The sequence below is a fragment of the Hyla sarda genome, chromosome 2 (assembly GCF_029499605.1).
Source record: "Hyla sarda isolate aHylSar1 chromosome 2, aHylSar1.hap1, whole genome shotgun sequence".
Lineage (NCBI taxonomy): Eukaryota > Metazoa > Chordata > Amphibia > Anura > Hylidae > Hyla > Hyla sarda.
Window position 1 is genome coordinate 123,395,495 of NC_079190.1, and position 26,720 is coordinate 123,422,214.

The 26,720-nt window shown below is 42.8% G+C and overlaps 1 protein-coding gene across 7 annotated transcripts in view; it reads right to left on the reverse strand.

Moving 5' to 3' along the window:
- DGKH (diacylglycerol kinase eta) overlaps positions 1-26,720 on the reverse strand; it is a 283,882-nt gene that overhangs the window by 103,622 nt on the left and 153,540 nt on the right. For all 7 annotated transcript variants that reach the window (XM_056555450.1, XM_056555452.1, XM_056555453.1 and 4 more), the window contains 2 exons: positions 21,833-21,943; positions 15,959-16,039 (listed from right to left, as the gene is read on the reverse strand). In XM_056555450.1, coding sequence (XP_056411425.1) covers positions 15,959-16,039; positions 21,833-21,943 — 192 coding nt within the window. The remainder of the gene's footprint in view (positions 1-15,958; positions 16,040-21,832; positions 21,944-26,720) is intronic.

The following is a 26,720-nucleotide window of genomic DNA, read 5'->3' on the forward strand; positions in this document are numbered from 1 at the left end:
TGGAGTTCAGCGCTGGCCTGACTGGGGTACGGGAGAGCCCGGTTTGCCCCTCCCCCAACCGGATCCGGCACCCGTAGTGTAAAACCGAGATGTGAATGCAGCCTTAGTCTGTTCCCAACCATGGTGCCCCCAGCTGTTGCAAAACTACAACTCCCAGCATGTCTGGACAGCCAACGGCTGTCCAGTCATGCTGGGAGTTGTAGTTTGCTACAGCTGGAGGGACCCTGGTTGGGAAACACTGATGTAAGTCCATGTTCACACTACCAAAAGAGGTCCCATCAGACTTGACAGCTAGCATAATGCCACAGCGCTATTCTTTCTGGTGGAAATGACATTAGACAATGACATCTAAAGAACATTGTTTGGATATACTGTATGCTGGATCCAGTGCAGTGTCACAGTGTCATGTGAATAAAGCCTAATAAAGGCAAATAAAATCATCTAAAAAGTTCTCAAAAGACTAGCTTTCGGGAAAATTGCATAGGTTTATTAAGCATTTCTTTATATTTTTATTCTGAAGTTTATTATTCTAAGACCATAGGGCATATTAACTGGTCTATTTTGACATGATCACACTCAACTTCACAGCGGATAATGTGTGTTCTCTCCCTCAGCTACTCAGACTGTAGTATCAAGCCTGGATATGCAGACTGGAGCGCCTTTCAATCGGCATCCACTGCCTTCAGCATGAAGCTTTCCCATGGGCATGCTTCTACTTCCCTTTAACAGAAAATCCTCTAGAATCATTCCAGCTGATGTCATGAGACTCCAGCTTCTTACCCAATCTGCTCTACTCCAAAAATATCTCGTCTGCCATCGCACAGGAACATATGCACATCTGAGGCATTTACACCACTGAACTGGCAGGGAGGGAGAATTTTACAAGTCCATCTGTTTTTACAAAACAAACTGAAGTCGCCAAAGACAACAGTGGATGTACAAAAACATAGAAAACCCTTAGTGCTGCCCCAGATTACTAAGCCTTGGCAATGTATAGAAGCATTGCAGCGGCTGATAGATATACAACACATTTTTTTATATTTTATATTAGACATCTCATTAAAGAAAAAGAAATGTGTCTCCACTTAACCGCTTTTTTTTTTTTTTTTTACAGTGCCGCTGTATTATTTTTCCTTTTAACTTAAAGGAAATCTGTCAGTGTCGCCTGCACTAATCTGTCAGTACAGACAGGTATTGCAGATGACACTGAAGACAACGGTACTTATCTTGTCCCATTCTGTGCTGTGGTTCTCCGGCAATCCTCTTCGGTATCTTCAGCTCCGGGCCCGACCTAGAGCATGGGCGGAGCTTAGTGATGTCATCGCTGCTGATGTTTGCTAGCTGCCGGACCCAGCAGAGAACAGCAGCGGTGATGTCACTAAGCTCCGCCCATGCTCCAAGTCAGCCCGGAGCTGAAGATACCGAAGAGGATTGCCGGAGAACCACAGCACGGAACAGGACAAGGCAAGGCAGGACGGTGTCTGTACCGTAAAAGTTAGTGCTGGTGACAGATTTCCTTTAAAATAGAATTCACTTGCTGTATCTTCTGAGCAGAAGCAGAATGTTACCGGGCCAGACCCCAGTATAGAGAGAAAAATGACCAGTTGATGTTAGGTAGATTTTATCTCTGTAGATAACAGATTGATTTTTGATTGTTTTAGACATGTATTAAAGGGGTAGTCCAGGTAGTTCATAATATAGTGTCTGTACCTGTGTTTGATCACTGGTCTCGCAATTCTTATGTGATCTTTTGCCCCGCTGTTTATTTGTAATAGCATATAAAATTACTGTCGTCTTAAGTTTTTCCAGGTTGCAGTGACGTCCGAAACGAATAGGGACTTGTAGTTGGAGGGAGGGAAGTATGTTCTTAGAATGTCGTTTACTGTGTTCAGATAGGTACTTAACCCCTTAAGGGCATTTTTCCACTTCCGTTTTTTCCTTCTTACCTTTTAAAAATCATAACCCTTACAATTTTGCACCTAAAAATCCATATGATGGCTTATTTTTTGCGCCACCAATACTACCTTGTAATGACATCAGTCATTTAACCAAAAAATCTATGGCGAAACGGGGAAAAAAAATTGTGCGACAAAATGGAAGAAAAAACACCATTTTGTAAATTTTGGGGTCTTCAATTTCCACACAGTACATTTTTCGTTAAAAACGACACCATATCTTTATTCTGTAGGTCCATACGACTAAAATGATTTCCTACTTATATAGGTTTGATTTTGCCGTACTTCAATCATAACTACATGCAGGAATATTTATACGTTTAAAATAGTCCTCTTCTGGCCCCTATAACTTTTTTATTTTTCCACATACCTGCCAGTATTTTTTGCGCCATGATCTGAAGTTTTTATCGGTACTATGTTTATTTTGATTGGACTTTTTGATCTTTTTTTATTAATTTTTTTATGGTATAAAAAGTGACCAAAAATACGCTATTTTGGACTTTGGAATTTTTTTGTGCGTACGCCATTGACCGTGCAGTTTAATTAACTATACATTTTTATACTTCGGACATTTATGCACGCGGCAAGACAACATAGGTTTATTTTTATTTACAGTTTTTTTTTTTTATAGGAAAAGGGGGGCGATTCAAACTTCTATTAGGGGTTAACTCATCTTTATTAGCTTTTTTTTTTTCACTTTTTTTTTTGCAATGTTATAGCCCCCATAGGGAACTATAACATGCAGTACATTGATTCAATACACTGATCAATGCCATTGCATTAATCAGTGTTATCAGCAGTTGATTGCCTGGATTTCAGGCTTGGAGCAATTAATCGCCGACGCGCAGGAGGCAGGTAAGGAACCCTTCTGCTGCGTCCTAGCTGATTGGGACATCGCAATTTTACTGCGATGGTCCCGATCAGCTGACTGAGGTGTAGGGAAGCTTTCACATTCACTTTAGACACTACGATCAACTTTGATCGCCACATCTAAAGAACTAATGCCAGACATCTGCCTGAACTACGATGTCAGTCATTAGCCACGGGTCCTGGCTGCTGATAGCAACAAGAACCGTGTGGGTATGATGTGAGCTCAGCTCATGAGCTCGCATCATAACCCTCCTGTGCCACAGCGCCGTTTAGAAATGGCGTTTTGCGGCAAGGGGTTAAAGAGTACCTGTCATCAAACCATATTTTCTAAACTAACTCAGATTATATTCCCTATCTACTCCTAACACCACTCCTGCCCTAAAAAAAAATTCCGAGCTTTAAAAAAAGCTCTGTATCATACCGTTCCCTTTGCTCCCATTTTTGAGCGGCAAACATGCCACCCCCATGTATCTCTATGGGAGAGGCAAAGATGCAGCATTTGTACATCCCGCCTCTCCCATAGAGCTGTATGGAGGGGACATGCACATTAGCCCTGCAGAGCTGCAGCAATGCCGGGTCCACGCATGGAGTCCCAGACAAAGGCTGTCTGAACATGCTGGACATTGTATGTTTGCAACAGCTGGAGGCACCCTAGTTGGGAAACACTGATGTATGGTTTCACATTTAGGCTGGAATTCCACTAAGTTTTTTCGGCCAAAAAAACGCCATAGCCAGATGTTAGCTGCAAGTCAATAGGGAACTGCAAAATGTCATATCCACTTGGCATTTTTCCGTTTGGCTTTTTTTTTTTTTTTTTTAAATCCTTTTGGTTTTTCTGCAATTTTGGGCTCAGTGGGCGATTTTCAAAAACAACCTTATGTTGAGACTGGCGTTTTTCGGTATAATCTTGGCATTTTTTTTCTACTTTAGAAGCATATGGGAATGAGAAAATGCCCCCAAAAAAGCCATGTGGATTTTATTATTGGCTTTTTAATTTTTTTTATTTAAGCGATCTGAGAAAAGGATGGAGTTATTTATGTATTTTTAATTACATAGGTGATTTCTATTCACATCACTGGCCGGCCAGAGTTCATAGAAGTGATTGAGGATCTCTGCAGCGTGCCACCCGCTTCTCCAGATTATAAAGTGAGTGACACCCGCTGAGATCTGTCTCTTAGTGCAGGTACTACAGCTCCCAACATGGAACAGAGTCTGTTCCATGCTGGGAGTAGCGGTAGTACCAAAATAATGACTGAAATATAGCTAATAAAATTAAAATAAATCACAGTTTATAAATGACATTATTAAAATGCATTAATAATAAAAAGTTTTACAAAAAAATATATTAGTTCTACCTTTTTATCCATTTTTAAAGAGGTTATCCAGGAAAAAACTTTTTTTTTTAAATATCAACTGGCTCCAGAAAGTTAAACAGATTTGTAAATTGCTTCTATTAAAAAATCTTCATCCTTTCAGTACTTATGAGCTTCTGAAGTTGAGTTGTTCTTTTCTGTCTAAGTGCTCTCTGATGACACGTGTCTCAGGAACCGCCCAGTTTAGAAGCAAATCCCCATAGCAAACCTCTTCTACTCTGCAGTTCCAGAGACAAGCAGAGATGTCGGCAGAGAGCACTGTTGCCAGACAGAAAACAACAACTCAACTTCAGCAGCTGATAATTATTGAAAGGATTAAGATTTTTTAATAGAAGTAATTTACACATTTGTTTAACTAAATGGAGCCAGTTGATATAAAGAAAAAAGTTTTTTCCTGGAATACCCCTTTAATACTGCGGCTACATTTTTATGTCCCTACCCACTCACATAAATTGGTCCCTGTTTGAAAATTAATAAAAATGTAATTCTAAAAAATAAAATTTTTGTTCCCTACAATTTTTTCAATCCCTACTGCATCATTTTATTTATTAATTTTTTTTTTTTTTGTGCCCAACAAAATTTCCACAGAAAGGTAAAAACGCCTGAAAAAAAGGCCAAAAATGCAGGCAAAATCTGTGGCAGTTTTTCATGCAATTTTTCTGGCGTTTTTTAGCCATAAAAAAAACGCAAGGACAAAACCTCAGTGGAATCCTAGCCTTAAACTTGCTCTCAGAACTCCATGGCAACAAAATGCATGCATGAAAAAGCCTGTAGAGGGAAAACAGCTGGAGTTCGCATAGATGAAAACTGCTTCTAAATGCAGAGTACAAGTCATATAATGGTCAGAAATACTGTACGCCTGAAATGACAGCTACACTTCGGCAGGATGTAATGCGCCCATATTTTTATGTCTATATTACAGCCACAAATTCCAGCCCAATCGTAGTTCTAAAGGGATAAAAAAAAAAAAAGATCATCAAGTCAAGCATGCAGTCAAGAGAGGACTTTTTGTGGCCAGTGTGGATGGGGCTTAGTTACTGTTGTCTGAATGAAACCCAAGTGAAATGGTCAAAATGTATGTATTAAATTCAAAGAATAAAAAATAAGCTACAAAGCAGAAGAGGAAAACAGAAGATTTAACTGCAAATTTTTCACATGCCGCGGATGACATAAAAACACAGAAAATCTCTGTGCAGACTGTGGGCACCGGCATGACATGCCAACGCTAGGACAGCTCAGGCAGGCACCGTCTCTTAGACAGCAATACATTCCATGTGGAGTCTGCAGAAAGAAGGGTCATGTCCATTTTTTCTGCAGACACCGGAATTTGAATTTCCGGGCCAGATGTTTCCGGCACTGAAATTCTGCTATGTGCACAGTGCAGCAGAATCCCATTGAAATAAATAGGACTCTGATACTGCGGAATTCTACACAGAAATTCAGGCATGTAAACATGGCTTTACCACAATCCTGTTTTGGTTGAAAATGGTTCCAACTGCACCACATTAATCAGAATAGTAATTTGAATAGTTAAGAAAAGACCAGCACAACCCAAGTAATCAGCGTTCCGCTTATAGTTCCATAATGCTTCATATATAGATCACACAGAGTGGTGCTCAACTGCAAAGTCTCTAAAGTCAGCGGCACTCACCAATGTGTAAAAAGTTTAATCTCGGGGGCGTGGCCTGGCAGCCGGGGCGCATGGTCGCATACTAGGAGCGCTCCGTACTCCAGCCTGCTAAAAGCGACTAAGTAACAGCTATACACCGCCTTGCTCAGCAGTATCCCGGCACAGAACCTCCGCCACCATGCCAGTGAAGAGGAGGAAACCGATTAAGACCGGCAAACTTGACAAATTCGTCTTTAAGCCCCGAGCGGCCTCCCGGCAAGATGGCGCCGACATCCCTTCAGCGCCGCAGCCAGAGCGCTCACCACAACTACGGGGCCACTCACCTGCACAGTCTCCGCTCCGGCACAGGAGATCCACGTCAGACCCATCGCTCTGTTCCTCGGCCTTTCCAACGGAGCCGGCGCCGCTGATCACAGACCGCCCGCGACGGCCGAACAGGGACGGGACAGGCGCTCTGGTGAGTCAGGCCCTGGGCTTTCCCTCTGGCCCCACAGATTCAGTGTTGGACGCCTGCGCCTCTCCCGGCCTAGAAGCCCAGTGTGCACAGCCGAATGTCCTGCCAACGTATACTGAGGTGGGTGACTGGGGCACTTTCTCATCTGGGAACGCAGCAATACCAGATCCACTGGCTGCATTACCAGTGTCTAATGAATCCCTGACAGACACCAAAATGAGGGACATGCTACTGCTACTACGTTCGTCCTTTTTGCAAGACATACACAAAATGGTGCATCCTATGCAAGCTTCTATTCAAGATTTAGGTGATAGAGTAGATCACCTGGAGGCAAAGTTTGGTGATTTCGCTGTATCTCATAACACTCTTATTGATCTGAGGGATGACCTTGAGGAGGAGGTCTCTATGCTTAAACTGAAAATGGCTGATCTGGAGGATAGGAGCAGACGCAACAATGTGAAGCTACGGGGTATCCCAGAAACTGTTGCCCCAGCAGATATACCGGACTTTGTACATTCGTTAATTCAAGCTACTCTCCCAGACTGCCCCCTTCAGGAGCTCATCATTGACAGGGCGCACAGGGTCCCCAGACCTAAGCATTTAGAGGACTCAATTCCACGTGATGTCTTAGCTCGCATTCATTTCTTCCACATTAAGGAACAACTCATGGAATATGCTCGCCGCAATAATGGCCTCCCTGCTCCGTACCAAAAAATAGCGGTGTATGCCGATTTCTCAGCGGTTACCCTACAGGCTCGTAGAGCCCTTCTTCCAATCACTTCGGCCCTACGGAGGGGAAATATCATGTACCGTTGGGGATTCCCGGTGCGCCTCCTTATTCGCAGAGACAAAGAAATGCATGTGGTGCGAACCCTCAAGGAGGGTGAAGAATTGCTAAACCAGTGGAACATTTCACCGATCTATCCCTCACAACCAAGAAAATCCCCGAGACCAAGGATGGTGGAAAAGGACTGGTCCACCGCCTGATGGGCTGGGCGCTGTCTCATTTCACCGCTGATGTGCAGGCCTTTGTGTTGTGACCTGCATGCCCGGTTACAGTGTGGACTCTAACCCCCACTGGAAGTTGGATGGTCTTTGCCAAGGCAATCCATCCTCTACGTGTTTTGTTATGTTAATGTTTGTTTTATGTGGTTTCCTTTTTTGTTGTCTTTTCCGTGGTATAACTATTATATATGGTCCATGTGTTGTGCTCAGTGACACCATGGTAGCCGCATGCTGGCTGGGAGATGCGTGCTACCACCCTATAACTACATATTTGCTACTGATGCATCATTGCTTTAATAGATATGTGATATGGCTATAACGTTTGCAAGCTTAAATGTGAATGGTTTAAATGCACCGCATAGAAGGGCATATTTATGGAAAGAAGCTCAGAATTTAAATTGTGATGTTCTAAGTATTCAAGAGACCCATCTCTTAGATAGAGATGCTTTCCGTATACACCACCCACTGTACCCTCATCTTTTCCACTCTCATTTTAGTTCCAAATCCCGGGGAGTCCTGATTGCAGTCAGGAACACCGTGGCATTCTCCTTGCAAGAAGTTGTGTCGGACCGGCGGGGGAGGTATGTGATCCTTAAGTGCACCATCAATGCCGCTCGCTACACCATTGTCTCCCTTTATGCCCCTAACTCGGGTCAACTGAATTTCCTGAAACGTCTGTTAAAAATTGTTGGGGGTTCAGCCTGGGGATCTCTAGTCATTAATGGGGACTTTAACATTGTCTCCGATCCTCACCTGGACTCTACCTCTCCTTCCCGCTTCTCTTCTGCTTCTTTATCTTCTTTGCTTTCTGCTATGGACCTTTATGATATATGGCGCATACATCACCCGTCCGAAAGGGAATATACTTTCCACTCGGGGGTTCACAACACGTATTCCCGAATAGATTTATTTCTGGTGGGCAGATCCCTTTTAGATCTTGCTCAGCAATCAGAAATTGAACCTATAAAATGGTCGGACCATGCAGCTATTGTCCTAACACTTAGAGATAGTGCAGTTTCCCCCCCGGCTTATGCTTGGCGCAATAACCCCTACTTATGGTCTCATCCGCAATTTGGTGAATGCCTCAAAAGTGACATCAAGGAATACTTCACTCAAAATGAGGGTTCAGTTTCGGATCCTATTTTGCTGTGGAATTGCCACAAAGCGGTCATAAGGGGTTCTTGCATTAAGTACTGTTCGATCTTGAAAAAACAGAGAATACAGACTATGAATGATTTACTAGCCCAATTGAAACAAGCGGAATCTGTCAATCAGACGGATCCCTCCCAGTTGCACGCGGAGGAGGTTGCTGCCTTACGCCGTAGCCTTCGTTGCCTCTTACTAACATCTTATGAAAAATCATATAGAAAATTACAGGCCAAATATTATTCTCAAGATAATAAAGCCGGCAAGCTCCTAGCGAACCGTTTAAAGCAACGTCAAGCTAAATCCCGGATACCGTACTTGTTACATCCTGTCACTAATACTAAACTTTATACACCTACAGACATTGCCAATGGGTTTAGTTGTTTTTACACACACTTGTATAATCTACAGGAATCCATTCCTACCCCCCCTGACCTGTCCACTTCTATACAATCCTATCTCTCTAACCTTAGCCTTCCTACTTTATCCCCAATACAACTAGAATCTCTCAATCAGGATATCACACTTTCGGAGATCGTACAAATTATCAAATCCCTCCCTAGAGGCAAGGCACCTGGCCCAGATGGGTTTGATGCATCATATTACAAGGCATTTAGTGATATTTTGTCCCCGCACCTTCTTGGATTCTGCCGCACAGCAACCCGCACTGGCAGGTTCCCACTGGAGAATCTGCAAGCGGTTATTACCACCCTGCCAAAGCCGGGAAAGACACAAGACAGGCCTCAAAATTTTAGACCTATATCTCTATTGAACCAGGACATAAAAATCTATGCAAAGCTACTGGCTTGCCGCCTTGCCCTGGTTTTGCCCTCATTGGTTCATATTGACCAGTCGGGGTTTGTTGCTGGGCGACAGGGCTCGGACAATACCAGGAGACTCTTACATATACTACATCACCTAGAACATGCCTCTATCCCGTCGGTGCTCCTCGCCTTGGACGCGGAGAAGGCGTTTGACCGACTTCGTTGGTCGTTCGCCTTCTCGGTCCTAGCTCACATGGGATTTTCGGGTGGTATTCTCACGGCCCTGACCTCTTTATACTCACAACCTACAGCGACAGTGTTGGCTAATGGCTCGCTCTCGAAGCCATTTCCGATCACTAACGGTTCCCGGCAGGGGTGTCCTCTATCTCCACTGATATACATCTTGTCTATGGAACCATTGGCCCAATCTATTAGACAAGATGCTAGAGTGTCAGGTGTCACAATTGGTCGTAGTGAGCACACCATAGCCCTATATGCTGATGACGTCATCCTATCTCTTACCGACCCAGTGACATCGCTTCCAGCAGTAATGGATAACATAGCCAAATATGGTGCTCTGTCATATTATCACCTTAATGATACAAAGACCCAGGCCCTCCCCATCAACCTCACTCCCGCAATATCACAACAATTACAATTGACTTACTCATTCGACTGGCGCACAACTAGCATCCAATATCTGGGTGTCCAGCTTTCCTTCCCTTTTAAGCTACTTTATCCTCATAACTATGAACGACTTCTAACGGACATTCAAGCAGACATATCTCGCCTAGGACAATCAGATATCTCTTGGGTGGGAAGGGTGGCAACCTTTAAGATGTTCCTCTTACCTAAATTTCTCTATCTCTTCCGAACACTTCCCATCTCGCTCCCTGCCACATTCTTTCTCAAAGCACAAAAGGCACTCTCCTCCTTCATATGGGCGGGCAAGAGACCCAGGCTGGCTCCACACATACTGTCCAGATCTAGAATTGTTGGAGGCTTAGGCTCTCCAAATATACGCTACTATTATATAGCTACCCTAGTATCGGGTTGCGGCATTGGTGGTGCATATCACGGACTCTCCCCTGGCTGGACGTAGAGAGCCACTCAGTGGCGCCCTTTTTACTTAAGGATGTTTTATACGCTCCCTTTTGGTCATCTCCACCCCCGAAATTGTCTAATCCTATCGTTAAAGCTTCTTACGTAGCATGGATTTTTTTTATCACGCATATGGCTAAACCAGTTAGACTGTCCCTAGCGGACGTCCCACTCACTTTTTTGCAAGCCCTTATTCCAAATATAGACATATCATCTTGGTTCCACAGGGGCATCACTCACGTTACCCACATCTATGATAAGGGCATATTGTTGCCATTTTCTGACATAGCCGCTAAATTTAACCTACCCAAACAAGATTTCTATAAATTTTTGCAAATTAGACATTGTTTGCAAGGCCTTACTCCATCTCCAGGGGAAATGGACGGTGCGGCACTTGGCCTACTCACGTCCACACAAAAAGGTTTGAAACCATTTTACTCCGCTCTTATACAAAATCATAGTGACATTAAACCCTATCCCCTGAGGTTATGGGAAAGAGAGTTGCAGATGTCTTTTCCATTGATAACTTGGCGACTAGCCTTCAAACATATACATATTGCTTTTCAATGTTCTACGCACATAGAGTCTGCAATGAAATCTATCTTACGGTGGTACTATACACCTGATAAATTAGCTCTGATCTATGCGGACGTATCGGACAGGTGCTGGAGGGGGTGTGGGAACAGAGGCACACTTTATCACATCCTTTGGGAGTGCCCTATTATCCAGCCCTTTTGGTCCTCGTGTGCAAAGATAGTGAAGGAAGTTCTAGGCCACAATGTTCAATGGACACCACAATCTGTACTATTATTTCTAAACTTAACCTCTATACCTAAACAACATAGGGACCTCTATTGCATAATCTGTATAATAATTAAGATTACGTTAGTAAGTCGCTGGAAGTCAGCCGATGTCCCTTCTATTGAATCTCTGATAGCAAAAATCAACACCACCTACTCCTTTGAAAAGATTATTGCCCTTGGTTCGGGAGGTTTTCGTGCTTTTACTAGTAGATGGGAGAAGTGGAAACAGTCTCCCCATTGTGTAGACATATAGTGGGAAATAGTCTGTACGGATGATCGGGTTCCCTTCATACTGTCACCCAGCCAGAAACATCCCTGCCGACTTAGCTGTTCTACGTATTGAGCACTTATAAAAACCGTTCACATGCAGCACTGACCTTGTGGTCATTCATTTTATAACATTGCTGTCACTCTCTGAGCACTGACTACATTTGTTCATTCTACCAGTATACTAGTAGTTTAAATGACCATTCTTGCTTTTAATCTTACTAATTGGAATATAGCTATATACCACTGTCAATGTTTTCTTGGTTTAGTTGTAACTGTTGATTGTAAAACATTTTACATGTACGTATATTTGGAACTTGAACGAGCTCTGTTTCATTGCATCATTTGATGCTGCTGCTTATTATGTTCTGAAAAAATCTCAATAAAAACCATTTTGACAAAAAAAAAAAGTTTAATCTCTTTCATTCAAAGCCAGTCGAAATACTTATCAGGCAGCACACAGAACACACAGGCTGTGGGTTCTGTTTGTTCTGCCCCATATGTATTCTGACTATATTTAAATGAAGGAGATTGAACTTTTTACATGTTGGTGAGTGCCGCTGATTTTTCTGCAATTCTGGTTGAACTGTTTATCAGAATAGTGCACACTGCATGATAAACTTAGTGCAACTTACTAGGCACAATGGACACTTTTTTTTCTTGGTTACGCTGCGCTGTCTGGCACATTTTTCTGCATTCCATGCTCTGTAAGTGTTGGCTCATGTTGTAATAGGCCTGTTACTTTACTCACAAAACAAAACTACTAACATTAACAGCATATTAATCATGGAACAACTTAATAATGTGTTATGTAACAGAACTGGGCAAAGTTTTCTTGTTTCCTAAATACAGATCTACAGACGTACATTGGCGTAAAAGGCAATTCTTTCTTGTCATAAAAAATTCCGAAGCTAAACTGATAATGATACTGAAAAGAAGCCCCACACGTCCTCCTCTTCTACTGCCGCTGAATGTTTCTATTTTTACTGCTACCATTTAAACTTATAGCAGCTAGAACAAATACACTGAATACAGGAAGAAACATAATTATATAGATAATATAAGACACACTTTTGGAGGCTTACATAATTTAGTTTCTAAAAGTAATATTTATTGACACAAGTCATTGCACATATAAACAGCCTTTAATGCTGGCTTTATAGCATAGGGCTCTGTTATCAGCATCACCTCCACAGAAGACATGAACTAAATTCTTTCTGCTCCTGAGAGATTTTAAAGCAGAAAAGAGGGGTCTAGATGCAGAGTGGAGCTCCATTCTGCAGCCGAGGAGGCTCAGCCAGACCTTAACATGCAACTTGGGCTGGGTCACACCCCGCCTGCACCAAACTCCTTAACATATTAAGAAAACCGGGAACATTGGCAGAAATGAGGCACACATCGAAAACTGGTAAGGCTGCTTTCACACTATAAAAATTCATCCGTTACAAACGTCCGTTAGAAAAGCCCTGGTAAACGGCTGTTAAAGAATCCCATTAAAGTCTATGGGATATTTTGATTATCCGTTATGACCCGTTATAGTCCGTCATGTATAACGGGCGTTAGTTGTGACGGAAGAAATAACGGCACATGCACTAATTTTTCTTCCGTCACAAGAAACGGGTAAATTAACGGCCGTTATTTTTAACATTGAAGTCTATGGCTGACGGTTGAGCCTTTATGTCATCCGTTTGCACACAGTTTATTATATCCGTTATTACTTCTGAGCATGCTCAGAAGAGGTGACATCAGCAGACTCCTGCAGTGCTGAGGGACTACTACTCCCATCATGAAACAGACTTGTTTCCATGATGGGAGTAGCAATTCCCCAGCTGCAGGAGTCTGCAGACAGCTGGGGAGGCTAGATTAGTGTTTGTACTACAACCCCCATCATGGAACAGTATGTTCCATGATGGGGGTTGTAGTACAGGGGCTGAGGGATTGATCGCTCTGGGTTTCACTTATGAGACCCGATCCGATCAAAAGTTATTAAGCAGGGGAGCGGGCGGCATGCTCCGCAACCCTGCGATGTATCAGTGTGTTTTAACTTTCATTTTTGAATCCCCACGGGAAGCCCTGAATGGCCGATCAGGGCTCTCAGCGAGAGATTGAAAAATGAACTTTGAGAGTAGCAGGGGCCAAAGAGCACTGTGGGGGGCAAGATATATAGCGCTGCAGGGGGGGGGGGGGCAGACATATAGCCTATATATCTAGTCCCCCGCAGCGCATTAGGTATGACCCCCGCCTGCGCATTAAATATATACCCGCCGGCGCATTAAATATATACCCCCGCAGCGCATGAATATGTGCCCTCGCAGCTCTTCTATATACACATGCCCCTGCTGCCGTATGAATGAAAAGTATTTGTATTAGCAGCGCATAGAGCGGGGAGCCGACACTATGCGCTGCTAATAGAAATACCTTTCATTCATACGGCAGCAGGTGTATATGTATATAGAAGCACTGGGGGGAAGATAACGCTATATGTCTGCCCCCCACAGCACTTCTATATACATATGCCCCTGCCGCCGTATGAATGAAAAGTATTTCTATTAGCAGCGCATAGAGCCGGCTCCCGGCTCTATGCGCTGCTAATAGAAATACTTTTCATTCTAATATATATATATATATATATATATATATTTATTTAATGCGCAAGCGGGTATATATTTAATGCACAGGCGGGGGTCATACCTAATGCGCTGCTGGGGGGGGCTAGATATATAGGCTATATGTCTGTCCCCCCCCCCCCCCCCCCCCCCCCCTCCTCTGCAGTGCTATATATCTTGCCCCCCACAGTGCTCTTTGGCCCCTGCTACTCTCAAAGTTCATTTTTCAATCTCTCGCTGAGAGCCCTGATCGGCCATTCAGGGCTTCCCGAGGGGGACTCAAAAATGAAAGTTAAAACACACTGATACATCGCAGGGTTGCGGACCATGCCGCCCGCTCCCCTGCTTAATAACTTTTGATCGCATCGAGTCTCAGAAGTGAAACCCGGTGCGATCAATCCCTCAGCCCCTGTACTACAACCCCCATGATGGAACAGACTCCTGCAGCCAGGGAATTACTATACAAGTCTGTTCCATGATGGGAGCAGTAGTAGTCCCTGCTGTGGGAGTCTGTAGGCAGAGGTGTTTGGCCATACATGAGGGATAAGGGTAACGGATGAATATTTATTCAGCTGTTATCACCCTTTATTTCATCCGTTATTAAACGTCCGTTTTTACACAGAAAACTGACATTTAATAATGGATGAATGCTCATAGTGTGAAAGCAGCCTAAGTACCATTTTTATTAGGGTCACCTGCACTATAGGCCTTTATCAATAGGTTAGTGCGGGTGATGCTGATGACAGCTTTCCTTTAAAATAAGAGCCCCAATGAGTTCTGCTGTGGCACCTAAGGATTGCCCGATGTCAGTTTCATAAAATAATAGTGAAAATGACATCTGGTCCTCAAAGCAAATGCTGCAATTTAGATGTGTGGTCAGGTGGTATAACAGCCTATCTTTAAAATAAAACTGCTGATAACTAAGCTGGTAAATCCCTTATAAAGATTACTGTCAGGGAACAAAAAAAAGAAAACCTTTCTAAGAGTGCTGCTTTAAAAATAGCTTTTTCTAAGCACTCACATCTCCGCTCATGAAACAGTCAACCCGATGCTAGAGAGAACTGTATGGCTGTTGAATTACAGGGACACAACTGCTCTATCCCTGCCCTGCTCATTACAACCAGATCAGGTAGGAAACAGAAAGCTGAATGATCAACAACCAGCTTCCTCTTTTAGAGGCAACCGGAGACTGGAGATAAAAGCGACTAAGATAGTTGTTGATTGCACCCAGTCTCACTACAGAGACTCACTGCAAATGTAATATAGAAGCCGGGGAAGCAGGTGGCATTGTGCTCCACTTCCCAGCTGACCAGGAGATCTTATTTCTACATGGAAGTCTATGCAGAGAAAAGGTTTCTAGGCTGGCAGGGGAATACAATGCTGCCTGCTTCCCCAGCTTATATCTCACAATCACAGCAAGTCTCAGGAGTGACCTGTCAAAAGATGCTTTTTAACGACCGTAACGTTTTAAATCTCTACTTAGCTTTCCAGATATATCTCTCTAAAAACCCATTAAAACAGTTTTTTTTCACAAGCAACATTGATCAACTATCCACAAATTAGGCAATAAAAGTATGCTTTCTTGTGGTGCCACCATTGGGACTTCAACTAATCACTGGAACAACAATTCCAAGCCACTTCTTCACCTCACTGTGATTCTGCAAAGATGAAACTGAAAGGATTGTTTGTTAAGCACATGCCCAGCCACTCACTTTCAAGTTTTTTGGACTGCTGGAGACAGCAAAGTATAGTGTCTATCAGTACTTATTGCATCTTTTAATTTGATATAGGAAATGCATGTTCATGGCATGCCACAGGCAACTTAAAAATCAACAGAAAAACATATTGCTTACGAACATGCTATAGGAAAGAAAAAACAATAGAACCACTAAATAGCATTTTTCTAACTGATAAGCTTCCCAGATTGTCTGCTTTTTTTTTTTTTTTTTATTTACGTGCCACATATTTCAGAGTTGCATCTTACCGTGAAGCTGTTGTTGACATTTTTTGTACTTGATTCTGCTACACTGGCGTCTGACAGGTCAACCTCGTCAAATATTAGAGACTATGGAAAAACAGAAAGTAACAGATCAGGTTTACAGTGTGAACAGTCATTTAGATGCTACTCATGCACGGCACTATACGTGACAATATTAAACAATGATTAAACAATGATTAAATTGTCATAAGATGGCTGAGCAAATAGAGTGAAACAACAAATGACAACAAAATTACACAAAAAGTGGTTTTCTTAAAGAATGTAAAATAAAAGTGGAACTGAAAAACTGCCACAGAAAATCTAATCTGGAAAAGGGGGTGGTCTTTTCAAAGAGATGATTTTCAGAGAGGTTTCACTGTACAAGACATGGTTAATCTTTATGCTAGAGAATGTTGTGCTGAAATTCTCTTTATAAAGCATTTCCATTTATAAAGTAATTCCATTTATATTCCTTTTTATGAATTATTTCCACACATAATACATAGCTAACTGTAACGGCTAATGGGCTAAGGAGACCTTCCTAACCCTACATGAATAATAAGCCATGCTTCAAAAGCTGAAGTCAGCCAGGTCCCCGACAAATCAAAGCACCTTCTAGCAGAATGCGTTTGCCTTATACCGTACCTTTAAAAAAAAGCGCAATTCTTTGTTTTTTCCCCCCGAACTGTCAACCCCTGATACAGCCTTCAGACACACACAGCCATACATGTCTCTGACTGCCAGGCAAATGACAAACAAAACAGAGGGGGTTACTGTAGCTTACCAAGGAATCAGCCCCACGAGCACTACAGCTGACAATGGGAGCTGTGTGCCATCTACATCCTGTCCCAAGGCAGGAGAAATCTACAGCATACTGTGAAATGTTATGTACAGTTTCCGTATATAAAGATTACATAGCATGCATTTCTTTTTCAACTTCAGTTGTAAGAATGCATTAAAGAGAACCAGAAACACAGACAATACAGTCCAATCTGCAGGAAGGATGTTATAGAGCAAGAGGTGCAGGGAAAATGTTTATTTAATCAGGTAAACCCACGCTCATTTTGCTCATTCAGGGCTTAAGAGTCCAGTAGGCGGTCTTAGCAGTGATTGACAATCATCACTGTATACACACTCCTACAAAAAGGGAAGGCTACCAAAGTCTTCGTATGACCGCTACTGGACTCCTAAGCCAAGAATAGCAGGGCTTTACATAAACTGCCAGTAATGCTCTATCTTTTTCAACAGACTGAACTCCCATCCAGGTTTTGAAGTCCTATACCTAACAATTGTATAATTATTAGTACAAACTAATAACTTAAAGGACAAGTATCATGAATAAAAAAATGTATCCCCTATCCAAAGGATAGGGCATAAGTTTTAGAGCTATATGGAGGGGGTGTGGCGGCCTCCGCTCCGGGTGGGGGTTATGACACGCCACTGAGAAGGTGAGTCGGGGCTCTAAACAGGAGATCACAGGGGTCCCCAGCGCTCAGAACCCCTGCGATCTAAAACTTATCCCCTATCCTTCCGATAGGGGATATGTTTTTTTTCATTATACTTGTCCTTTAAATATGAACTATGGCAGTTAGCAGTTTGTTGGCAAAATAGTGTCTGTCTTAGTTTATTGGAGATAAGATGCTACTCTGTCTTTGTCAGTGAGGCAGCAGATGATCTGACTAGAAGTCTACTAATACTGTGTATCTGGTTTAGCAGGATTCATTGACAGACAGTTTAGATCAATAAACGGTTATCAAAAACGGCACAACTACATCATATATGGCACAACACAATGCATTGGAATCACAGACTTATGCTTATCCATGCCAGTTGTATGCACAAATAAATAAACAATTGTACATGTTAACAAAAAATGGTGCAGCCACCCTAAGTTGCTTAAGTTGCTTATTTGATACATGACTGATGAAAAGAAACAAGGGTGAAAAGAACTTCATCTATGCAGCCAATGATAAATTCCCCCGAGTGCTAATCGGTAAAAAACAGGGTATGATTATTAAAAACTAGTGCTATTTTAACTTTAGTTATATAAAAGAAAATAAGCGCTGTAATCTGAATGGCTGTTAAAAGGGAACAGCTCCTCTATTCTCCTGCACTATAAATCTCTCCCAATGAGTGCCTTCAGTGTTCCAGGGTTGCAAGCCCCACAGACATCATGGTCTAGGCTCACATCGCAAGCAGGAATTCACCCCTGCACTGCACATATTCGGCAGAACTGACCTGCGCTGCTAACGTACACTGGAGCTTCACGCACGGGATGCACAGAACACATACAGCTCATTACTGCTAAAATCTGCCAGCTCATCTGCTCGGTCGGAGTGGATCCACTGAACTATACAACATTGGCTAAAACAGCCCAGACTACAAAAGGGTAAGAGGTGTCCTACACCTAACCTCTTTATTCACAAAACCCTGTTGCTATAGACTATTACTATTTATCTGATACCAGAGTTTGGCAGACTAAAGGTCACAGCAGACCAAGAAGCATATAATTTATTGCTTTAAAGGGGTACTCGGGCCCTAAGACATCTTATCCCCTATCCAAAGGATAGGTGATAAGATGTCTGACCGCGGGGGTCCCCACAATCTTGCATTCGGCACCCATTTCTTAGAACTGCACGTCGCACTGCCAGCTCACAAACTGCCGGGTGACGACAATGACTCCGCCCCCGTGTGACGTCACCCCCACTATGCAAGTCTATGGGAGGGGGCGTTCCCTCCCATAGACTTGCATAGCAGGGGGCAACATTACACGGGGGCGGAGTCGTGACATCACGATACTCGGGCCCCCTGGTCGGCATCCGGCAGTTTGTGAGCTGGCAGCGCGGCTTGCAGCTCAAAGAGGTGGGTGCCAAATGCAAGATTGCAGCGGGACCCCCGCGGTCAGACAACTTATCCCCTATCCTTTGGATAGGGGATAAGATGTCTTAGGGCTGGAGTACCCCTTTAAGTATATCTATTGGCTATACAGTGAAAGTGATATAGTTATACTAAACAAATATATTTTATTATAATATTTTTTATCCTACAGTATATTAGATGAATACTTTTATGTAATACATAGGCTATTGTGTAACGCAAGGGCCCTGCGATTCCACATAAGCTAAAACGCTATTTATGTTATATTATATTTTAATACATTTTAAACATATAACCTAGAGGACTGGAATATTATTTTTATTTTCACATACAGAATCTAACACATTTTAGTCTACAAGATATGGTCCCAATTACATGTTAAATGAATGCTGAATTATAAAATATAACAATAAATTATGGAGAGTTTCTGAAATCGATATAAAATATGAATGTCCTCCCACCGAGAGATGGAACAGGTCATTAAAGGGAAGTCTGAGTTTCCAGTATGAAAACACCTAGCAACACAAAGCAAACCATCTTCAAGCCAGATCAACCTCAAGATCGTAAAATTGTAAGGTAGGAAAACGCAGTCCAGAAAAGGGAGGATTGTAGAGCTCCTCATTTACATTTTTAGGGATTAGCCCCTCTGTATAGACACACTGTAAAAGACTGGTTAAACTGCCTTATTTGGTTTAATGCTGAAAACTGTGAAACTGAAATTCAGCTCTACAGTTCTCTTTGACGTCAAACAGCGAGAATAAAAATAGTGTGGGTTTCTGCCTCAAATAAAAAAAAAAACACTATGTCCCTGTACTGTGTGTGGTAATCTGTAATTGTGCTGCCAAAATACCATTTCCCATAGGAGTTGCATAAAAAGATACTAAAATAAGAAATCCTGAAAAAATGTGCGGCTTCTCCAAGCCTCCCAGAACTGGAATGCTCAGAGCATATTCCTATCCCCAGCGTTCTAGAGGCAAAATCCTATCAAACTGGGGCACAGTGAACTCTGCTTCAAGGAAGGCATCACGTCACACAGTGATTTTATCCGACTTCTCTGTTTGTTTTTCATGTATACAAGGTTTTGGTGTACGTAAGCCACGCAGCCTAAACAGACGTCCTTCATGAAAAGCTGTTTTGATATGTCTTACTTTAGCTCCTCAAAATGATAGGCTACTAGATTGTAATTTAGGAGTCGCAATCCATTCAGACTATTTTTATTTACTAAATACCTCAGTAAGTACTACAAATCCCACATTAACTAGCACTCCACTTCAAAGGTTGTGTTCACATGCACTGTATACGCTGTGCTTTTATGCTAAGTACTTTCGCCATATAAGACGCACCCAATTTTAAAGCATAAAAATCTAGAAAATAAAGATTCTGAACCAAATACAATGTAAAGTATAGGACAGTGATCTTCAACCTGCTGACCTTCAGATGTTCAAAACCACAACTCCCAGCATGCCCGGACAGCCAACGGCAACATCTGGAGGTCCGCAGGTTAAAGACCACTGGTATAGGAGGTAATACTCACGTGTCCCTGCCGATCCGGACCCGTCACCTCTCCCCTGGATGTCGCCCTCCATCGCTGTCCCCGGGGTGTCCCCGTCGCTCCGGAACATCTCTGCTGCCCGGTATCCTCACTCTCCATGATGCCGCTACGCACTCCTATTGGATGCGTGATGACGATGAAGGAGAGCGCTGGCAATGCAGGGGATCCCGGCACAGAGCAGACACCGTGGAGGCAGGTAAGGTCCCGCCCCGGTGTCCTGTAAGCTGTTCGGGACGCTGCGATTTCACTGCGGCGGTCCCGAACAGCCCGACTGAGCAGCCGGGTTAGTGTCACTTTCGCTTCAGATGCGGCAGTCAGCTTTGATCGCCGCGTCTGAAGGGTTAATACGGGGCATCACCGCGTATTGGCAGCGGGTCCCGGCCGTTGATGGCCACAGGGCCCGCCTGTTTTAATGTGTATTTGCCTTATAAGACACACCAACTTTTCCTCCCCGGTTTTGGGGAAGAAAAAGTGCGTCTTATACAGCAAAAAATACAGTATGTTCACCGCTATTAATCTATATTGATCTATGGAACATTCACATGTAACAAATTAAAGTCAGGCCATACAAGGAAGAATATTATCCAGCTAAAGATGCCAAACATGTGTACACACACATGTATATATATATATATATTTTCATTTATTTATAAAAAAAAAAAAAATACCCACCTCTTATCAGGTGTGTATATAAGGTGTCTTGGATGTTCCAGATCCTGCCATGCTTACTGAACTGTTCACACAGAGGCATATTCACAGTGTAGGGTCCGTCCCAATGAGGCCACCTTATCGCGGTGGGACGGTCCAAGCTATTTGACCGCCGGCGGAGACAAATTTGCGAGCTAAGTGCCTCACAATTTCATAGTTTCACATTTGCATCTATTACACCATAGCTGTATAGCTCTCCATGTTTTAACTGCATATTCATGTTGCACCTATATCTTTGTGCTGGCAGTGTGCTGCTGCATTCTTCTGTTGCTGTATGTGTATATATATATATATATATATATATATATATATATGTGTGTGTATGTGTATATATATATATATATATATATTTTTTTTTTTTATACCCAATTGTAAGTGTAGAAAAAACCTCTAAATGCTCTCAGTCATGATACTGTAGGCAGTGGAGCACAAGGCTGAACGGTTCCCTCGAAGAAGGATAGATACTCTTCAGCTAGTATTACATTAATACTAATGTTCAATATGCAGCTGTGTCACCTTAAAAAGCAATTCTAGTATCACAACTCTTTTAGGGGGTGAAGTGATGAATTAAACAAGCTTTATAATTTATATGTTTTTAGATTTTTAACTATGTAATACCAATTAATAAGAATGTACAAGACAGGCTGACAAGCAGTTTTAAAAAGCAATGGGATTGCACATCCAACTTCCCACCATATAAACATTGCTTATTGGAAAAAATATTCAATGTCAATGTCGCTTACCTTTGAATCCTTGGCATAGTAAAGGGTTCTGCCCCGGAGCTTAAAATAGCGTTTTTTCCATCTCTGAAATGAACTGGTTTGCTTCAGTAATAATCCTTCTTTGATACTTGTCTGGAAAGTAAACAGAAAAAAAAACACAATTGTCAAAAAGGAATGAGCACATTTTTCTTCAGCCTCCAGAGCATGAGTGGTCGACATTGCATTACAACATATGGTGTGCGCTGCTCACTACCTCAGAGCTCACACTTTTTATACTTCTTTGTTTTATGAAACCAGAGAATTAAATCACAGCGGTAATAGACAAGCGTTGTACGTGTACTAGTCATATGTTTTTAGGGCAAACATGACACAGATACATACTGATGCCCACATCCATGTCATGAAACAACAATTATCCTGATCCTAAATTACTGGTGGCTGCTGACACAAGAGACACAGAAGATACAAGAGTGGTAGTAGGATCTCCAATAATTCCATAACACTACAGTAATGGCTTCATGATTCAGAGCTTCAACGATGAGAAGAGTCACAGGAGATCAATATTTAACAGGTCAAATAAAGATTGTAAAGCTAATGTCCGCTCTCCCTGTGCCCATCAGAATAGCTGCTATTTGTGCCATGTCTTGCCATTCTATCATGGACTAAAGAAAGAGAAAGTTGAGCGGATATGACCTCTGGTCTTACAGCGTCTCCTAAGTGAAGAGAAGATCTGCATGCTTTCGCTCAAGGGTCTCAGATACTGGACTCCAGTGAATCCATCTTCTAAAAATGTCAAAGAAACCTTAACTTTTACGCACATCACAAGCATGAAAGACAGTTGTGTTAGGATTGTTACATATCATCCAGTCGGCATGTAACATTGCTGCTCAAGCAATCCCTGACTGGGATGGGACACCACTGTAGCCAGTAATAGGCTGAGCAGCGATGCGAGTTTGCCGTTTGCAGCTCCAAAAAATAAAGTGTGTCGGAGACCAGGTGCAAATACCAGAGGCTATCGGGGGGTAAGTAGAGGTTGTTTTGGTTTTACTATGCAGCCTAAGCACGCTGTTTAAATAAAATAAATAAATGGGCAACTTCGTCAAGTCATTTGCTTACATAGTATGGTGTCCCCTTCCAAAGTGCATAGCAATATCCATGTCCACCTAATGATCTGAGTACCGATGGTCACTCATGCTCATTTACTCACCCCACCTCACCTAGTCTATTAGCAATATACTCATCCCCCAAATGAGCCGAGTCCTGGTAGACACGCATGCTCAGTCACTCCCCCACAGGCTGGTTTATAGGCATGTGCACATTTACCTAGTGAGCAGAAAGTTGTAGTGGACATATACTAGTAGAACACTTACCCCACAGCCAGTTCTCTGCATAGTGATTATCTATTCAAAGTAGAACAGCCTAGTGAAATAGCAATGTACAAATAACGCACCAGAGCAAATTTTGCTGTAGTAAAGATGTTCTGCGCGCACTCCACCTTGGGAGAAGTGTCCCATCTCAGTGGGAATTCCACAGCTCAGTTCACTTTTCAGACGTTCGGTGGCAGATGAGGAGTTGAATTCCAGCAGAAGATTGAATGTGTGGAATCTGTCAGATAGGTTCCGTTTGTCAACCTGACCATGTTTATTTGAGTGTAATTGTCATTTCAGAAAACTTTTGTAAGCACGGGTGGGGGGTATTTATGAAAGGATTTATGTGGGTTTTTTTTCACGTAACTTTGACGCAATACTTTGGCGCAGTGTCTTTTTGCGCCAACGTTTGGCGCATCTTCTCTACTGTCATTTTTACAACTTTCTCAAAATCACACAGTCCTGTGTGTGATTTTAACTTTAGTCAGTAATTCATCATTGGCGCCAATCGATCTTTGGCGCAAATCCCGTTTTTTGGGTGCAAATCCCCGCCATGAAATTATGCACATGGAAAACACACTTAGCAATGTCAGAAAATGTAAAGGCGTCAAAATATATTACAATTTTTTTGTGAAAGCAGCAACGCCTCCAGGGCTGCTCAATACTATCCTGCGACATAGTTGTCTCTGAGGAACCTTCACCCTCCGTTGAGCCTCCATTGGACATTGCCACACAGGTTCAGGAAAGGTAAGCACTAAAGCAGTGGTCTCCAACCTGCGGACCTCCAGATGTTGCAAAACTACAACTCCCAGCATGGCCGGACAGCCAACGGCTGTCCGGGCATGCTGGGAATTGTAGTTTTGCAACATCTGGAGGTCTGCAGGTTGAAGACCACTGCACTAAAGTAACAAGAACAAAAAAGAAATACCCAAGTTGAAAATAAGATCCATTTCACATGATATATATATAAACCCCACAAAAGAAAATAACTCATGTCGCTTGCTGATATACTGCAGGAGGGACTCCGAAATGTCTGCTCTACAGGGTAAAATACGCGTCTTCTGTGGTGGTAAGTTCTGTGTAAAAGGCGCTGTGAACAGTTGATTTCAGCATTTGAGCCAAAATTACTAACAACTTGCACCAAATGATAAATTTGGTGCATGTCCAGGAAAACCAAAGTGAAAAAAAAAAAAAAGGGGTAAAAAGAAACGGTCAACAGGCAAAATTGATAAATACCCCCCGGTATGTCTGTCTATGGATCTCAATAATTACACAGAAAGATTTTTACATTTCACGACTAAAGCCGAGCACAGAGCTCAAGCAAATAAAGATTAATGACCACAAGCATTAATTATGAAACATGGCCTGTACCATCCATTATTGGACACTAAGAAACCTAATGGATCTTTCCTGCTTCAGCTTCCCCGGGGAATAGGGTAAATGAAGCAAAAATAAATCATTATACAGAAAGAGCTTGAATATAAAGAGGAAAATATGTTCATTTGGTAATATGGATGAAAAAAAATAAAACAACAATAGCAAACATCCAATGACAAGATCTTTGTTTTAAAGCATAAATAAAGGAGCAGTGGATTTAACTACATTAAGCATAGAGTCCCACTCATTAAACAGATGCCAAAAGTGTATCCGTTTTTGCCTTTAGTGAAGCGTTTCTCAAGCGCAGAGAAACACTCTGGGGCATATAGGTGGCACCCTTAAGGCATTTTCCTGCCTTGCTTGGCTGCCGCTTTCTACCCATGTGTGGATAGGAAGAAACATGTGAATGAATCTAAACCAGGCAGCAAGAGGTGAGTGGGGAACCACCCTCAGAACATTTCCCTTGGGCTATTTATGTGTTTGGTAATGAGGGTGCCTGCTGGCATTTTATGTAACCCATGATTCAGGCAGCAAGAATCGCCTGATTTGTTCCTTATAAGTGATTAGAAAAGGTCTAAAACTGTTGTCCATTATGGACTGCAGTAAAACAAGTTGAGTTAAGGTTAACTGGTTTCCTAGAAACGTGTACAGTGGTCCCCCGACATACGATGGCCCCCACACATACAATTGCTTCAATAAACTATGGCCTATTAGAGCCCATCGTATGTTGAAGGCAGCATCAACATACAATGCTGCTGTGTGTCTGGGCCGTCGCCAAAAAAAGGCTATCCAGCTAACGGGATGCGGGAGCACGCAGCCCTATACCTGCAGAACATATCCCGTACAGTGATGGGGCTGGGGGGACGAGGTACCTGGTCTGGTGCTTGCTGTGTGATGGGGACAGGGCTCTTGGTGCCCCACTGCAGACATCCACATAGTACGAAAGGAAGTGGGAGGGAGCGACATGTGGTTAAGTTTGATGCGCCTCTCACAGCGTGCCCTGTATGCACCGCCGGGAAGTAAGAGAACGTGCCTGGTGGTGGGAGCGCAGGTAGTGCTGAGAGCGGGGAAAGCTGGAGAGTCAGTGTGAGGGAGAAGCGGCTGTGGGGCGGAGCCTCCCCGTGTGTACACAGCACCTGCTTCATCTTCTCCAGCCTGTGTGATGAGGACACCAGGATCTAGGGTAACGGCATTGAGTCCTTGACCATGTGCGTGCTGTGACTCTCCGGACAGGTAGTCCTGGGGGTACATGCAGGGGGGTACATTTACTACTGCACTTTAGGAGCTCGGGAACTTCCATCACCAGCAGTTGCAAAGGACAATCCCAGCATGCTCAGACAGTCAATGGCTGTACAGGCATGCTGGGAGTTATGCAACAGCTGGAGGCACGCTGATTTGCTTAACACTCCCCACTCAAGATACAATGGTCGTCCCGGAACCCATTACCAGTTTCCCATAGAGATATGCACTAAACATACAATGGTTTCAACACACAATGGTCCTCCTGGAACCAATTAATATCGTATGTTGAGGGACCACTGTATATGAGATTATTGGACATCATTCATCTTCAAAAGTCCCATAGAGAGTGAAGAGAATGGAGGCTGAACTAGCAAAATGCCATCTGATCATTCGGGGGACAAGATACGCCCATTCTCATAAGGGTTCTCTTTAATCTCAAATTTCAATAGTGTTGAATTCAGATATACAATGATGAATTTCCCTGTATGAAATTTGCTTTATGCACTGGGCATAGTAATGCTGGAACAGGAAAGGATGTTACCTAAACTGCTGCTACAAAGTTGGTAGCAAACAACTGTCTGTAATGTGTCTGTATAATGTAAGAATTACCCCTCAACAGAAATAAGGTGGAGTAGCCAAAATACAGCCTTACATCATTATCTCTTCTCCGCCAAGTATAACAATAGGCATGTTGCATTAGGGTAGGCAGCGTCCTCTGAGCATCTGCCAATCCTAGATTAATCCGTCAGATGGTCAATGATTCATCACTCCAGAGTCCTGCAGCAGCGGCATGCTTTATACCACTTCAGCTTAGGCTTGGTATTGCACATGGTGAGCCTAGATTTGTGTGCAGCTGCGTGAACATAGAAAACCTTACCTGAGGCTCCTAATGAACAGTTCTTGTATGTCTTAACAGGATACGC